General features: G+C 50.2%; 1 protein-coding gene across 2 annotated transcripts in view; it reads right to left on the reverse strand.

Annotated features, from left to right (window-relative positions):
- DAGLA (diacylglycerol lipase alpha) overlaps positions 1-18,077 on the reverse strand; it is a 112,587-nt gene that overhangs the window by 16,628 nt on the left and 77,882 nt on the right. For both annotated transcript variants that reach the window (XM_078607352.1, XM_078607353.1), the window contains 6 exons: positions 17,031-17,173; positions 12,961-13,029; positions 6,345-6,417; positions 1,410-1,603; positions 851-980; positions 503-642 (listed from right to left, as the gene is read on the reverse strand). In XM_078607352.1, the coding sequence (XP_078463478.1) occupies positions 503-642; positions 851-980; positions 1,410-1,603; positions 6,345-6,417; positions 12,961-13,029; positions 17,031-17,173 (749 nt within the window). The remainder of the gene's footprint in view (positions 1-502; positions 643-850; positions 981-1,409; positions 1,604-6,344; positions 6,418-12,960; positions 13,030-17,030; positions 17,174-18,077) is intronic.

Here is an 18,077-nt window from a genome sequence, read left to right on the forward strand (position 1 = left end):
AGGGTCACAGAGGACCCCATCTGGAGGCCCCTGGAACCTGCTGGTGGCTTCGAGAAGGGAGGCGCGGTCAGGGCGGAGCCAGGCCGCGCTGGGAGCATAAAAGGAGACGAGAGCGGGGGGCTCAGGGCTGCCGGTTCTGGGAGTGGACTCATCTCATCGTTGCTGTCGTCTCGTCGCTAAACGTCTCCGCTAGATATTGCGCTACAAGATAGTAGTTGGCTCTCTCAGTCAGCGCCGTCAGTGTTAGACGGCTAGTGTTGTGTCCAGGCTAGGCTGAGCTACTGTGGAGAGCGTGCGGACGAGATCGTGAAAGTTGCCAATGAAAAAAGTGCCTCTTAGAAACTCTGTCTCTGAATCGTTGACACTGCACACACACAGACTCACACAGCGACCCATAGTTTGTTGTCCTTCCCCCGCTCCTCCGATCGGCACGGTTGACTCCGCACGGCGCGAGAGAAGTGCAACGGACGTACGTACAACACACGAAGCGGCGCGCGTTTACCTGAGGCTGAGATCGCTCTTGCGCTCCGCCGTGTTGTTCTGCCCGAGGCAGGCATTGGGGTCCAGGTCCATGGTGGGGCTCACCATGATCTTGGCGGCTCCCAGCAGCGCCGTCTTGCCCTTGTTGTAGTTCTCCAGCACCTGGTTGTGCCGACGGAAACAACCGCGCGGTGAACGCCGATCTCGACGGAATGGAGCACGAAACCCACCACCCTCCCCCGCCCCGTCTTGCCGCGACGGCGCCGAAGCGTTACCGCTGCGCCACAACCCTGGAAGGAACGTTTGCGAAAGGAGCGTGGCAGCAACCGAGCGAGTGAACGCGCGGGCCCTGGGGTAGCGGCCGCGTTACCTTGTGCATGCCGTCCATGACCACGTGGGCCAGGTGCTCGTGCAGCATGGCCGGGGAGATCACCACCTCGTGGAAGCTCTTGTTGTCAGCCCACAGCGCGTGGTACGTGGGCTCCTCCTGTTTCCAGCAGCTGCACCAACCGGTGGACAGTGACAAAGATACACCCATAGAGCCTTTAACAAACTGTTGGGGCACGTGCTGCTAGCGAGGGTGGGGAGGCGGGGGGAAGGGAGGGGGGGGCGACAGGGGTGGATTCATCGTTACGTTCGCTGCAGAGAATGTAACGAGAGCCTCACCCCCACCGCGCCCTCCACAACCTCCTGTATACCAGGCAAGGGAGTTAACATCTCGCCACTCCATATCAGCAGCAGCAAGAATATTAACATTGACAGCAACTTCAACAGCAGCAGCAAAGACAGCAACTTTAAAAGCGTATTGTAGTTGGGAAAAGTAAATAAAATTGGATGTAATTTTTTTTTTAAGTAGCGGAATTATCATTGCAGGGGTGGCCTCCAGTCCGAGCTGCACCATGTCACGTTTCACATTTCGGTTGGCGTACCAGGTGTCAGGCGGGTGGTTGTGCACCACATGGACGATGTTCCCCGGCGGGTACAGCGGGATGGAGGAGCACGGCGTGAGGGACATGTCGCTGTGGAAGCTGCCCAGCTTGTTGTTCACCATGTGGTTCGCCTCCGCCTCGGTGAGGAGCTCCGACTTCCGCAGGCATTTGGTGCCCCCCACGATGATCCTCCACTGCGGGGCGGGCGGGGGGGGGGCGGCGACGACGACAAGGAAGGAACGTACCCTCCGATTAGCACGGTTAGTTACGTACGGTGCGAGAGAAGTTTAACGTAGGCACATACAACGAGGGCTTGGTTAGGATGGCGGCCACGAGCTGGAATTTTTTTTTTTTTTAACGACTCCGGCACTTGGCGTCCAGCCCTTCGAAACCCTACGATGACAACGGGGGAAAGAAAGAAAGAGAAAAAAATGAAAAAAAAAAGTTTAAAGTATGAGCGGCAGACGCAGCTGTGCTGCCGCAGAGCGAGTAACAACGGTCCGCCATGAGGGCCATGCGTCCCGCTCGGACACACGCGGCGCGCGAGCAGCGGCGGCGAGAGTCCGTCGACCGCGGATCGTTGGCCTCACCGGGGCCCCATCGTCGGACCCACGGGCAGGAGGTCGGTGATGATGATGAGGATGATGGAAAACGATCATTCCAACCGACATGTGAGGGATTGCCGAAGGAGGGGACTTGGCACGTCTGCCGGTGTTACAGCAAAGCAAGGGAGTGCTTGACGTAACGGTTGTCACTCCTCTGCACATACGTATGTTGAACTTATTTCGCGCCGTACGTAGCCAACCGTAATCCTCCAGCGTGCCATCCCGATACCCGTGAACCCTGTTGTCCACAGGGGTCAGCCCACTTGTTATTCATTCTCTCATTCGCAGCGCCCAGAACATGTGACGACCATGTGCGCACGACTACTGATGACGTGAACGCTAGGTAATTAATGAATAAATCTGCGGAGCGGCTGTGATATCCGCGCCCGAGATGAGAGTTCTAGGCGAGGGCGCGGAGCCAAGACGCTCCTTGGCAGCTTTACCCGTGGCATGCCATGTGCGAGGCGCGCAAGACGGCACCCGGGAAAAGCTGCACAATGAAAGTCTGAAACGCGTAAACCACGGAGATGTATTTACTGTAAATCTAACTTACGCGTGAGCCCCTATCCCAGAAATGTGACTGCTAATGTAATCTCCCCGCAGCTAAGCGGCTCGTTGCGCAGAACTTGGAAAGCCGTGGTGACAGAAGCAGCTGCCATGACAATTCCGGGACGAGGCCTTAGAGGACAAAGAGACCTTTTGCACGAGATCGGCGAGTCCTTTTCTTAACGTCTCCGAACGTAGCAGAAATTATCACTGTATGCGCGAGGGGCCCCATTCGCACCTTCACGAAATGTCAAGACGCGAATTCTCCATGGCGATGATTCCCTGTCGTCGACCGCGCAGACATCGCTCAGACATCGCACGAAAGGAGGAGGGGGATGATAAGGAGGAGGATCTACAGTGTTAGGAGCTGGGTTTTTTTTTATAAAAAGTATGACAACAGCACCAGCCAGACGGGTCGGCGAGACCACCAGGAGATGTGTGTTTCACGAGGTGAGAAAAGGGCATGTCCATCAATCAGAATTGCCTTGCATGCCAACATCAAGATATTGAAATTGATGCCTCCTTTCACTGGAAGCCAGTCAAATGTTTCCACAGTTGGAACGATGCACTGCTGTTATGTCCTTACTCTGTGGATTTTATGCATGTATGTTGACTTTTCTGCGGCTGTCCGGAATGCTCTTCCTTCCCGATATTCGGATGCCACTGAAACTCTGCACTTTTACATCATCAAAATTGAAAACGCCTTTCTTTAGAGACTGCTTTTAGTGTTTAGTTTGTTGTCCTTCCCCCGCGCCTCCGATTAGCACGTGTGGCTACGTGTGGGTGCGAAAGAAGTTCAACATACATATAATTAGTTTAACGTCGGTTTTCGCGACCAATATTACCCATAAGAGGTTTTTGGGTTAGATCGCGAAAAATAAAAAATGTGTTGTTAAACCCACCACCACCTGACACAGCCAATAAGTAAGGTTTGTCACGTAAACGAAACGTGACAATTCGGCCCTAGTACAGCACACCGGTGTGTTGGAGAGTAAACGCACAACATCTCGAATTTGAATTGTGAATATTGTTGGTTTACTCTCGAACACAACGGTGTGCTGTACTAGTGATGTGACTGACTTGGGGACGTAACTTCTTGGAGGCAATTCTTGAATTAAACATCGAGCACACTGTTCCACAACGCTCTGTCTCTAGCTTGAACGCAACTCTAATCTGGTTGCTGGCCTACAACACAACGCTAGCCGTCTGACACTTACGGCGCTGAACTAAGACAGCCAACTACGTCTAGCAGCGCAATTATCAAGTGGACGATGACAGCGACGAAGGTACAAGACGACAGCGGCGATGGCGACGATCTTCAACAGCAACGACGACGTCAGGGGTCCCACTCCAAACGACAGCCCCGAGCTCCCGCTCGAGGTCCCCTTTTATCCTCCCAGCGTGGCCTCGCTCCGCCCTGACCACGCCCCCCTTCTGGAACCTACTAGCGGGCCTCTCGACGTGTCCCTTCCGTAACCTTTACCCTAGATCCCTCTCGGGTCTATCACGTGGCCTGCTGTCAGTCAGAGCTGCTTCAAGCTGCAGATCCTCTTCCCTGACAACAGCCAGCGCTATGCTACGTAGTGACCAATTCTATATCACTACACTAGCAATGAATTTGAATGCATTGTTTGCGTGTCAAACCTTACTAATTGGCTGTGTCGGGTGGTGGTGTGTTTAACGACACATTTATATTTACGTGATCTAACCCAAAAACCTGTATTGCGGATACACACTTGATAATTGTTTTGTTTCAGCTACGAGCAGCTGCACGTGCTGATGTTGCAGCCCGGCGCAGTGGTATCCCCGCGCTGCAAGCCACACTCTGTCTCTCTCTCGCAGCCCTGCTACAATAGCTTCGAGCACAATGTTTAAAAATGTATATCTTGGGCATAGGGCCGTTTGCTCTAATGCCCTCCAGATCATATCAACTAATGGAATCAGTCTCCTCGCTACCACTATACTGTGATTGAATACAGGTTTTTTTTTGTTTCTTTTATAAAAATAAATTATGTACAAGTGCCTTGGAGGCATTAAACGATGCATCAATTCGTTGATTAGAATTGATTCTTACGCTCGCGGGAAGGATGCATCGAATCGCGCAACACCGCACAGCGATCTGTCACGCTTTCCGTCCGCATGCGTCCGAAGCAAACTCCGCATTCCACTCGAGATGACGCATGCACCACAGAGCAGAACAGGATCGATTCCTGAATGAAAATCGTCACCCCGATTCGTGACAATTCATGGCATCATCGACGGGATGGTGGCGGGGAGGGGGGTGAAAGCGAGGAAATCCTCGCGTGCCAGTGGTTAACGCCTTTAGCGCATGTGGCAATGCAGCCTTGCGCATGCAGTGCAGCTGCACTATACGAATTCTAGATTTGAAGCTTTCGTGACTGCAAGGATTCATACTCTTAGTTCTTTCGGTAAAGTCACGTAGGTAAAAAATGAAATAAAAATTAATAAAAATAAAACAATAAACGTCGTGATTTTATTGTTTTATTTTTATTAATTTTTATTTCATTTTTTACCTACGTGACTTTACCGAAAGAACTAAGAGTATGCACTATACGAACACAATTTTTTTTTATTTGCGTTACATCGTGTAAATATAAATTGTGTCGTTAAACCCGCCACCAGCTGACGCAGCCAATTAGTGAGGTTGCGTCGCGTAAACGAAACGCGCGAATTGGTTAATACTTCAGCGCACTCCCGGTAGTGTGTTGGAGAGTACAGCCCGCAATTGGGGCTCTTCATCTCTCCGATGAGGATTCGCCGACGCTCCCAACCACCCACAGTGTGCACGGGGACACAGCGGGGCAACGGTGGAGGCTGAACTGCACACCCTCGTCGTGGCTTCAATGTGCTCGTCTGGCAGTGTGGCGAGCAGGCGCGGAAATGGCACCTTCGATTTGAGTTCAGAAGCAAACGTGGACTTATTTAGACTGCGGTGTAGAGTCCAAGTGAACGACGCGAAAACTGCGATGCACGGTGGCAGAGGGCGGTGAGGAGGACTTCGTGCAAACATACGTACGTACGGACAGTTCGATGGGTTTACGATTGCTGACGATGGATAGATAGACGGATATTTTGCGTGCATCGTGGGTGGACTGAAAAGAAAACAAATGAACGGGTTCTGGAGAAAGCGGGTGTTGAAAGAAAACTGTTAGAGGTGATAAAATCAAGAAGGCTCAGCCTACTATGGTCATCTCATGAGAATTAAAAAAATGAAAATAATTTCATTTTATATAGTGTAATTCATGCAATTGCATCCCACGATGCTGCACATCAATTATCCAGTTCCGTACAGAAAAAAAAAGCTAAAACAAATCCCCACTACTTAGCAAATAAAAAAAACAAAGCGAAGACATAAATGGAACTTGTTTGGAACAGCAGATTATGCAGGGCACAATGCCCGGTTCACGTGCGCGAGGATGACGAAGGACCACAACGGATGGATAACATCAGAGCATGGACGAGGCTCACGCTGGAACAGACAGTGAGGATGGCAGAAGTCAGTGGCGAAGGATTGCCTTCGGTGCGACGGCTGATGTCAATTACAGGAAAGGATAGAGGGGGGCTGAGGGGGGGGGAGCCAGCAACGAAGAGTGTGAGGCTCGCGATCGCGAAGGAGATTTTAATGGGTTCAATCCCTGGCCGTGGTCGGCTCGGCCTATTCACCCCCTCGGAGTGGGGGGACCCAAATGAGCGTCACCGGGCCCGTGTCGACGATTGCGAGTGGGCCGCGGGAGCGCTGGTATCGGGCGACGATTTTGAGTACCTTGGGCCTGTTGGTCCTTGTCAGCACGTCCAACAGCTGCCTGCGAAACGTCTCCAGCTGGGGCAGCCCAATCCTGTCAAAGCACAGCACAGACACCGCGTCGGCACCCCGTTCTGCGATCGTGGGAGTGGTGCACATAGAGGGGAGCGGTGGTGCAGCGGTTAGCGCTGCGCTGCGCTACGAACCCGGCGACCCGGGTTCGATTCCCGCTCGCGGCCAACACCAGCAGTGACGATTATCTGAACCGGTCCTGGGCCTCCCCCTAGGTCGACTCGGCCTCAAATGAGTACCTGGTGCGGTGTGTAAACATCGCCACTGGGGAGACAATGGCGGCCGGCGTGGTGCTGGCCACCCACCCCCTCGTGTGCCGTTCCGGCCTTCATAGGTGCTCGCTAACAGCACTTGCCCCTACAGTCTGTTAAGGCTACGCGGGGTATCTTTGTCTTTGGTGCACATTGTTACTGTGATAAAGATGACAAACGGATGGCTCGGCAGCCTGGCGTCCACGTCGGGGTAGAGTTAATAAATCAGCAGCCCCCTTTGCCGCACTCCGTCAGTGCCAAGCCTCAAAGCCTCGACGATCTCATGGCTCAATTACCCAGTCGCTTGCATCAGCCTCCTCGTTTCACCTCTTCCCCATTTCATCCCCATGCTCTGACGTTTTTTAAATATTAAACTATTTATTATTTTACCAGGTTAAGGGGCCACTGAGCTGTGGAGCTCTTCTTCAGAAGTGACCCGGCTATCACATATGACAGCTCGAGGAAGTGGCTTATCACGTAGAAGATGTACAGCAGTAACCAAATACTCTAAACGCGTTGTGACGTTGATTCTAAATGTGGGGGGGGGGGGGGGGGGGAAACCGGAGGACCCGGAGAAAAATCCACACGGCAATGGAGAGAGAGACACGAAATATACACATCAGGGTCAGGATCGAACCCACGACCTCCTGTATATCAGGCGAGGAAGTTGACATTACCGCCAGCGTGCTGCATTCAGACGCCTTAAAAATTATATTTTGTTACTTCTTTACGCAGCTTCCATATGCATATATATCACAAAGACAAAGATCCCCCGTAAAGCCTTCAACCGACTGTTGGAACGAGTGCTGTTAGCGAGCACCTATGAAGGCCGGCACAGCACACGAGGGGGTGTGGGTGGCCAGCACCACGTCCGGCCGCCTTTGTCTCCCCAGTGGCGATGTTTACACACCGCACCAGGTACTCATTTGAGGCCGAGTCTACCGAGGGTGGAGGCCCAGGTCCAGTTCAAATAATCGTCACTGGTGTTGGACGTGAGCAGGAATCGAACCCAGGTTGGTAGCGCGACGTACTAGCTGACAAGGCCGTAGCCATGGAGTCAACATTGGGGGGGACCAAATCTTCCAGGGGGTCTGGGGGCCCCCCCCAAAAAAAAAATCTATATTTTAAAACAAATTTCTTGCCTAAAATATTTTAAAAATTCACTAACACATGAGATGGACTTTTTATTTATTTTTTACAATAATGTCTAATAGTGTATTGTATTACATTGCTCTGTTTTTTCTTTTTTACCTTTTCTTGTTTCATTGCATGTAATGGCAGAGATTAGGGATTTATAAAGTACAACCATAACCACAATCATATAAACATAAATCTATTTTTTAGCAATATATTGGGGGGGGGACATTTTGAGCATATTTGAATATTGGGGGGGGGGGGGTGTGTGTCCCCCACAATATATAGTAAAATTACGGCCTTGCTAACCGATACACTACCGCTTCCCACGATGCACACACACACACAGCTCGCTTTGGTGTCCCCCGCAGGTATGAAACATCACTCAAACCAATCCATTATTAACTCCCTGAAATCAATCTACGTTTATAAAACAAATATTAAAGTTTACACACCCTGGGTTCTGTTTCATAAGAAATTGCATTTCCAAGCGGGTTTCTGTCAACCTGAAGGAGCTGTGTATTCATCACACCCGGCTCCCCGCTGCGTTGCGCGGCGCGCACGCAACAAGGCCGGCATTTCATCGTCGCGGCGGGGAGCATCAGAGCGGGCCGAGGCACGGAGCGAACTCTCAAACGTAAAACCCAGCGCTCTCGCCCCTTAACGCTTGGAAGACACGGTGGCTAGGAGATGTTAACCACCACGCCTGGTGTGCAGGAGGTCGTGGGTTCGACGCCGACCCCCGACGCCTGCTGTATGTTTCGGAGTTTGCGTGTCTCTCTCTCATCATGATCATCACGGTGGCTAGGAGATGTTAACCACCTCGCCTGGTGTGCAGGAGGTCGTGGGTTCAACGCCGACCCCGACGCCTGCTGTATGTTTCGGAGTTTGCGTGTCTCTCTCTCTCAACATCATCATCATGGTGGCTAGATGTTTCGGTAAAGTCACGTAGGTAAAACATTAAAATTAATAAAAGTAAAATAAAATAAAAATCACGACGTTTCGGAGGCAACACAAGCCTCCGTCTTCAGGTGTGTTGCCTCCGAAACGTCGTGATTTTTATTTTATTTTACTTTTATTAATTTTAATGTTTTTACCTACATGACTTTACCGAAAAAACCTAGGAATATGAATCCTTGCAGTCACGAAAGCTTCAAATCAAGAATTGGCTAGATGTTAACCACCTCGCCTGGTGTGCAGGAGGTCGTGGGTTCGATGCCTGCTGTATGTTGCGGAGTTTGCGCGTGTCTCTCTCTCCCCGTGGCCACGTGGAATTTTCTCCGGGTCCTCCGGTTTTCCCCTCCACATTGAGAATCGGAGTGCGTTCAGATGATATGGCTGCTATAAATGTCCATGTGATGACAAGCCACTTCGTTGAGCAGTCATTTGTAGCAAGGTCGCTTCTGAAAAAAAGAGCTATATAGCTCAGTGGGCCTTACCTGGTAAAATAAATAAGTTTAGTATTAAAAGTTTCATATTTGTATTGAATCATTAATGACCCCGCCCCCATCAGAGCCCCACCCCCAACCGCGTGACTCACGCCCCTTTCACTGGACCCCTCTCCAGCATAACAAGGATTTATCATCAGCCTCGATTTATATATTTGGAGTTTGCGGTGTCTCTCTCCCCTTCGTCACGTGGGTTTTAGTTATAATAAGACTCTCCACGACAACAGCCATTCACCAGAGAGACTGGTTGCCTCCCAGTGCTGAGTCTATGGGCAGTGCTGAGTTTATGGGCAGTGTTGAGTATATGGGCGGTGTTGAGTCTAAGGGCAGTGTTGAGTCTATGGGTGGTGTTGAGTCTCTGGGCAGGGTTGAGTCTATGGGAAGTGTTGAGTCTATGGGCAGTGTTGAGTCTATGGGCAGTGCTGAGTCTATGAGCAGTGTTGAGTCTATGGGTGGTGTTGAGTCTCTGGGCAGTGTTGAGTCTATGGGCAGTGCTGAGTCTATGAGCAGTGTTGAGTCTATGACTGGTGTTGAGTCTCTGGGCAGTGTTGAGTCTATGGGCAGTGTTGAGTCTATGGGGAGTCTTGGGTCTACGGGGAGTATTGAGTCTATGGACAGTGTGCGTCTATGGGCAGTGGTGAGTCTATGGGCAGTGCTGAATCTATGGGTGGTGTTGAGTCTCTGGGCAGGGTTGAGTCTATGGGAAGTGTTGAGTCTATGGGCAGTGTTGAGTCTATGGGCAGTGCTGAGTCTATGAGCAGTGTTGAGTCTATGGGTGGTGTTGAGTCTCTGGGCAGTGTTGAGTCTATGGGCAGTGCTGAGTCTATGAGCAGTGTTGAGTCTATGGCTGGTGTTGAGTCTCTGGGCAGTGTTGAGTCTATGGGCAGTGTTGAGTCTATGGGGAGTCTTGGGTCTACGGGGAGTATTGAGTCTATGGACAGTGTGCGTCTATGGGCAGTGGTGAGTCTATGGGCAGTGCTGAATCTATGGGTGGTGTTGAGTCTCTGGGCAGGGTTGAGTCTATGGGAAGTGTTGAGTCTATGGGCAGTGTTGAGTCTATGGGCAGTGCTGAGTCTATGAGCAGTGTTGAGTCTATGGGTGGTGTTGAGTCTCTGGGCAGTGTTGAGTCTATGGGCAGTGCTGAGTCTATGAGCAGTGTTGAGTCTATGGCTGGTGTTGAGTCTCTGGGCAGTGTTGAGTCTATGGGCAGTGTTGAGTCTATGGGGAGTCTTGGGTCTACGGGGAGTATTGAGTCTATGGACAGTGTGCGTCTATGGGCAGTGGTGAGTCTATGGGCAGTGCTGAATCTATGGGTAGTGTTGAGTCTATGGGCAGTGTTGAGTCTCTGGGCAGTGTTGAGTCTATGGGCAGTGTTGAGTCTATGGGCAGTGTTGAGTCTCTGGGCAGTGTTGAGTCTATGGGCAGTGTTGAGTCTATGGGCAATGTTGAGTCTATGGGCGGTGTTGAGTCTATGGGCAGTGTTGAGTCTATGGGCAGTGTTGAGTCTATGGGCAATGTTGAGTCTATGGGCGGTGTTGAGTCTATGGGCAGTGTTGAGTCTATGGGCAGTGTTGAGTCTATGGGCAATGTTGAGTCTATAGGCAGTGTTGAGTCTATGGGCAGTGTTGAGTCAATGGGCAGTGTTGAATCTCTGGGCAGTGTTGAGTCTATGGGCAGTGTTGAGTCTATGGGCAGTGTTGAGTCTATGGGCAGTGTTGAGTCTATGGGCAGTGCCGAGTCTATGGGCAGGGAGCTTGTGATCACCGAAAAGATACCTGCGGTGTCCCAATGCCAGTCGGGAGCACGGCGTCGCAACCCGCTGAGGTCCGTCGTCAAACTCTCCCCTCTGCTGTTGTCACGCCCCGCGCTCTACAAGCGCAGCCTCCAACTCTCATCCCCTCTACCTCTCTTTGGCCTTGCTCTTTACACGTGCGTATGTACGTACGTCGAACTTCTTTTGCACCATACATAGCCAACCGCGCTCAATTGGAGGGCCATTGCCACGAACGTCACGAAATACCAAGCTTTTTGAAATACGACCTTACATTAATGCATTTATAGAACAAAGAATACGCAATGTATTTTCGCTGATAAATATACTTACATACAATTGGGGTGGGGGGGGGGGGCACACACTTACCCCCCCCCTTACCCACCCCCCCCGACCCCCCCTTATATCCACCACTGAAGCAGATCCCCGTTCTCTAGTGGCGTTTGTTATTGAGGCATCAAGCCGGCCGCTTCCCACCAGGGAGAGTCCCGGTGGGGGGGGGGTGTGTGTGGATGGTGTGGCGCTTTCCCCCGCCACTGCAAGGCGGCGGTGGGGGCAAAGGGACGCGGGGGTGAAAGGTCACGTGGATGGCGACACTCCGGCGATCGCCGGAGCGGGGAGGCGCTCTCTCTCCGGCTCGATGCTTTAAGCACAAGCGCTGTCATTGAAATCCCCACGCGCTCTCTCTTTTACAACCCCGAGCATCGCCATGGAAACGGACATTGATGTATACAGTGGTATGCACGGGCCATTAATTTGTCTACGGCGGGCTGAGCGTTTTCCGAAAACGGTGTACGATGTTCGTCTTGTGCGGCCTCAGCATCTCCGACGTGGCCATTATGAACCACAGAGAGAGAGAGAGAGACACACAGCCACTCAGACGCAGGACTGTTAATGTAAGATCTCAGCAGTGTCAGCCTGAGCGTCTCCAACACGGCCATTGTGAACCACTCAGAGAGAGAGAGACGGACAACCAGACAATTTTATCTACAACCGTGCCCGAAAACCGCAAGCGTCTAAACGTTGGCCTTATCGAGCCAAGTGGTCAGCTGTTTGCGGTGATCGTATGTGGGTTGAGGTTTCATTTAGGATGTGGAGGAGCCACAAACGTAAGTTCACTGCCGTTTCCCCTCTGTACGAAAACGTCGCAGCGTAGGAACTGTTCTGAAACAGTGGCAGTAGTATGCACGTTTAAATAACAAACGACCCCGACGCATGTGTCAATAACACCGTGGCCTTGACAGGGGAGTGTATATAATAGGTGATGTTTTGGGCAATATCTCGCTCATCTTCGTAGCATACACACACACACAGAGGCCATGGAAATGGATTGGATATCCTTGTGCATTTTACACCAGGGGGCCTGATACGCGTTTGGTGTTCCAAGAAGTGTCGGACTGGCGTAGTGCCGTATATATCGGCCCATTTCCGCCACTGGGTATCACCGCTTGGAAGGCATCGTCAACCATTGCATGTTTTATTATTTAACCCCGGAAGAAAAAAAAACAATTCCAATATGTGGATGATTTAACATTATTTTGGCGTGTCAATCCATTTCCTGAGGTGTTGTTTTTTTCTTTCATTCACCCGCCACAGACCTTTGTCCAACGAGATAGCCCCGTGGAATGCCTTTCTTTGGGACCAGGTTAATGTTCAGCGATGGCCCTTAAAAGCATTGAAACCATGCAGCGAGAAACCGATTAAGCAAACCGCCACGCCATTTTATCGGATGGTGTTAAAAACCGTGCAATGCGCCGCTTAAATGGATAAATTTATATCGTCGTTTGTACGATTTCAGGGGAAACACAATTTCCTTCGTGAAATTGATTCTTCCAGATAATTTTAGTTTTGACCATCCCCCCCGGCCCCCACCCGAGGTGACATTGGCACGGGCGGCAAGGGAGGAGTCTACCGTCAGTACCGCCGTGCGTGTGGTGCGTGTGGTGTGGTGCGTGGCTCACCTCGGGACCAGATCTTTTCCCAGAATGACGGACGTGACGAAGGTCTTGGACTCTTCCATCGCTGCTTCACTGAAAGAGAAAAAGACGCACAATCGACAGGAAGTACAAGAGCAATGGGCTTGCATAATGCGCATGCATAATGAACGTTGGTTACCATATAAATAACCCAAACGGCAACGGATATCCATATTCATTTATATGCATTCATTAATCCCCCCCCCCTACCGTACTTCGCACAAGAAGGGCTCACAAGTGACGTCATCACATCTACCCCTCTATTTAAGGAACGAAACAGGTGGATTTCTCCACAAATCTGGCTGTCGCCTGATGAAGCTGGTTGTAATTACTGGCGAAACATCGTACTCAGATTGTAAATGTTGTGGCTTGGCTCTCCAACACACCGATGTGCTGTACTAGTAACGAATTGGCATGTTCTGTTTACGTGACAAACCTTACTAAGTGACACGATCTAACCCAAAAAACCTCTATTATGGACGATATTGGTCGCGAAAGCCTCCTGCGTGTTGAACTCGCTGAAACAGAGCAGCGACACGAAGCCACTCGTTCATCGCACTGACAAGCGGAGAGCAGCGCGATCGTCTGCACGACGGGAAGGCTCCCGCACAGCGAAGCACCATGGGGAGGCTATTCATCAAGCAAACTATAAAAAAAACGATATATATTTTTTAACTATTCAAACGCCGTGACTGTCCAGGCGGACTATTTCTATTTTACCAGTTGAGGCCCTACCGAGCTGTAAAGCCCTTATTCAGAAGCGGCCAGGCCATCACAAATGATAGCTCAGCGAAGTGGCTTATCGTGTGAAAATGTAAACGCGTGAAGTCGATTCTAAACGTGGAGGGACAAACCGCAGGACCCAGAGGAAAAAATGTAGCCGACCACGGGGAGAGTGAGACACGCAAACTCCAAATGTACAGCAGGCGTCAGGGTCAGGATCAGGCGAGGTAGTTGACATCTCGCCACCGTGGTGCAAAACAAGCTGACGAGCTTGTTCATTTGGATTGCAAGCGGCTACAAAAAAAATTACGCGAGAAGCCGATACAGTTATTCTGTAATGGAGCCTCTATTTAATTAGGAGATTCATAGGCAATATAATAGTTGTAATAACTTATTCGAGTCCTTTACCAATTGGCATGCTGGATGAAGGCTTCCCCCATGCCGTGTCATTATGGCGATTCGAGCTCTATCCTTCATCGTTACAGAAATAGTTGAGACCATTAGCGATGGCTGTGCATTGCCAACGCAAGGAATTGTGACGGAATTAATTGGGAATAATTTTTATCCAGCAGTGAATGGATTGTGGCTGCTCATGATGTGATGACTGTATGATGATGACAGGCGCCACGGTGGCGAGATGTTAACTCGTCTGGCATACAGGAGGTCGTGGGGTCGATCTCAACCCTGACGCCTGCTGATGTATATTTGGAGTTTGCGTGTCTCTCTCTCTCTCCCCGTGGTTGCGTGGGTTTTTCTCCAGGCGCTCCGGTTTTTCCCTCGGCGTGCATAATCACTATAAATAGCTCAGTGGGCATGGCCTGGTAAAATAAGTTTTGTATTTCTACTGAATAATCAATGCCTCCCCCCAAACCAAACGAGCCCCCCCCCAAACTGCACAGCGTGACTTACACCCCTTCCCCTGGACGCCTCTCCAGCATAACACGGATTTATCATCAGCCTCGATTTATCCGCTGCTGTAGGAAGGCACCAGCACGCCCGTCTACCATCATCATCCTTTATGGATCTGTGATGCCAAACTCCGATCTCACGGCTGCACGTCAAACCATCTCATAACTCCATTTCCGTGATGGTGGTGGGTGTCCTCTTTATCTCGCACCTCCGATTGGCACGGTTGGCGACGTACGGTGCGAAAGAAGTTCAACGTACATTCGTACGTTTCCCTTCTATCCGCAATTACGCCACTAATTGTGTCCACGGGTCAAATCAAAGGAATAACTGCGTCTCTGGCAAAAGGTCAGACGATGCCTAATCTGGCCCCGGTGTTGCCTCTGCTAGAGAAGCCGTGCGCAGCCGAAAATTTCAGCGCCAAATACCAACCGTGCGAGACCCTGTGCCCACACACCGACGGCACCGGACTATGTCGGTGGGTGACGAACTCGAAGAAAGTAAAATAATTATTGAATCTAAACTAAGAGAAAATTTTGATTTAAAGCTTTCGTGACTGCAGGGATTCATATTCTTGGTTCTTTCGGTAAAGTCACGTAGAAGGGAAACAATAAAATAATAAAAATATAAAAAATAAAATTCTCACGACATTTCGACTGCAACACAAGCAATCATCATCACCTGCCAGCCCTGCAAGATGATAATTGCTTGTGTTGCAGTCGAAACGTCGTGAGAAATTAATTGTTTTATATTTTTATGATTGTATTGTTTCCCTTCTACGTGACTTTACCAAAAGAACCAAGAATATAAAACAAAATTATTTTATTTCATACCAGGTAAGGCTCACTGAGCTATCTAGCACTTTTTCAGAAGCGACCTCGCCACAAATGATAGCTCAATGAAGTGACTCGTCATCACGTGGAAATTTAAAGCAGCCAAGTACTCTCAACGCCTGATGTTGATTCGAAATGTGGAGGGAAAAACCGGAGGTCCCAGAGAAAAACGCCACCACGGAGAGAGAGACACGCAAACTCCAAATATACAGGCGTCAGGGTCGGGATCGAAACCACGACCTCCTGCATACCAGGCGAGGTAGTTAATATCTTGCCACCGCGGCAACCAATTACCTAAAAAAATATGTATTTGCTCAGACCGTGATCGACTTTCCCGGCATCAACTTACGTTGCTCCTTACAGGCTATCACCATAGCAGCCGGCCCTGCAAGAGCTCACTTCACAACAAAAGGGGGGCGGCAGAGGTGGCCGGGTGGCTCAGAGCACTGATCCGCCACCACTGAGAGACTCGGTTCACGTGAGGACAGTCGGCACTTGGCAGCATGGTCATTCGAACCCTTTAAAGCGCACTGCCAAAGCGTTCCGGTTGTTTTGGGGTATTTTTACACTGAAAGTTGATTTCAGCAACACTTGCCGCCGCCGTGTTTGCTGGCTGCGAGTTAAATGATTTTTCACGTTGTATGGGAACCTCATTTGCCAGTAAAAATATGATAATTGTTTTTTTTGTTTTTGTTTTTTTTGTTTTATGCAAACATGACTCCTTGTAAAAAGGTGTCAGTTTTGTTGCCAGATAGAAGGGTAAAAAACCAATTATCAGATTTTTCACGTGGTTTTTTTTCTCTCTCTCCAGTATTTGGTACCTTTCTCAGGAGTTCCATCTGTGTTCGCTCCATCGCAATACCTTTCCACATTGTCAACTGTCGTTTATTGTAATTTGTGAAAGCATTTTAAAATATATATATAATTCGAAAGGAAAGTATAATTCTTCTTGGTTCTTTCGGTAAAGTCACGTAGAAGGGAAGTAATAAAATAATACAAATAAAACATAATAAAATAAAATTATGTTTTATTTGTATTATTTTATTACTTCCCTTCTACGTGACTTTACCGAAAGAACCAAGAAGATGAATCCCTGCAGTCACGAAAGCTTTAAATCGAAAGTATAATTGCGAAGGGCCTTGGGATGAGAAAAATGTTTGCCAACAGCTTTGCTCGTGTTTGTAAATGTTACGGAAATCGACGGACATTGTATCCACCAGTCCACATCTCTTCCCGATGTTCACATCCCATCGCACCCAACGCGCATCCCCGCACGTCGCCAGGGGCAGAGCGGCCCTCATCGCTCGAGGCCGCGGTCTCTTGGTGTCGCACTCATTACACACAAAGTGCACGCCACAAATGAACCGCAATACTTTTCCGATCTCGTCAAGGAGCACAAACCATCACTACTCTGGTCATCCTCGCAGCAGCAGCAGCAGCAGCTTTTGGCTGCCCATCGAACAAAGAGGGTCACCGCATCGCGAGCTACTCGCTAAACAGCACTTGCCCCAACAGTCTGTGAAGGCTACACGGGGTGGGTGGGGGGAGAGTGATCTTTGTCTTTGTCTCGTGCGCAGTGTTGTGAGTTGCCACCTGAGAAGTCCTCCCGGGGGAGAGTAGGCGTAGCACTTGAGCGTGGGGTACTGCGGGCGGAGCATGAAGGACAAGATGGCAGCGGTTCCCGCCCCGAGGGAGTGGCCCACGATGACCAGGTGGTAGTGCTTCGTGCCTCGGCCCTGCAAGACGGAGTGATTACACACACACACAAAGACAAAGATACCACCCTCCCCTCCGCCCGATAGCCTTTAACAAACTGTTGGGGCAAGTGCTGTTTTAGCGAGTATCAGCACATATGTGGCACGTGAGGTGGTGGGTGACCAGTAACCACGCCGGGCCGCCTTTGTCTCCCCAGTGGCAATGTTTACTACGCACTGCACCAGGTACTCGTCTGAGGCTGATTCGACCTAGGGGAGGCGCAGAACCGGTTCAGATAATTGTCGTCGGTGTCGGCCATAAGCGGGATTAGAACTCGGGTCGGCGGAGTTCATAGCACGACACGCTAACCGCTACACTACCGCTCGCCACACGCACACACGTAGCCCCACGCCAACAACAACACACGTACACAAACAAAACAACAATATACCATAAGTTTGGACTTTTGTTGACAAAAAATGTTCATGTACGACTAAAGAGGGCCTAATTTATATTCTGGCAGGCAGACTTTCCCACACTCCCTGGCTCGAGAGGAGGAGTCGTGCTGACGTTTGGCATAAAATGGAGTAATCCTCGTTAATTTCCATCGCGATTGCCATTTTTTCCCCCAGCGAATGCCAGCAAAAACTACACGTCAGTTGACACTTGACATTCAATCTCACCAACGAGCCGGTCTACAAAAAATTATTCGATGTCCATATGAATTCCAAAAAAGCCTCTGCCGAATACAAAATCTGCCTACGATCTTGCCATTCCCATAAAACCGCAGGTGTGAGAGAGGGGGAGAACTTGAGCAGATCTTTTCTCCGCCCCCCCCCCCCCCCCCGTGGTACAGTACTGCTTTACGGCTGATGGGGCATCACGCGTGAGGTAAGAATCACTTAAGGCTTGCGTTACGCAACGGGCCACGGGAGTCCGTATGAA

The sequence above is a fragment of the Lampetra planeri genome, chromosome 27, assembly GCF_965212315.1.
Source record: "Lampetra planeri chromosome 27, kcLamPlan1.2.h2, whole genome shotgun sequence".
Classification (NCBI taxonomy): Eukaryota; Metazoa; Chordata; class Hyperoartia; order Petromyzontiformes; family Petromyzontidae; genus Lampetra; species Lampetra planeri.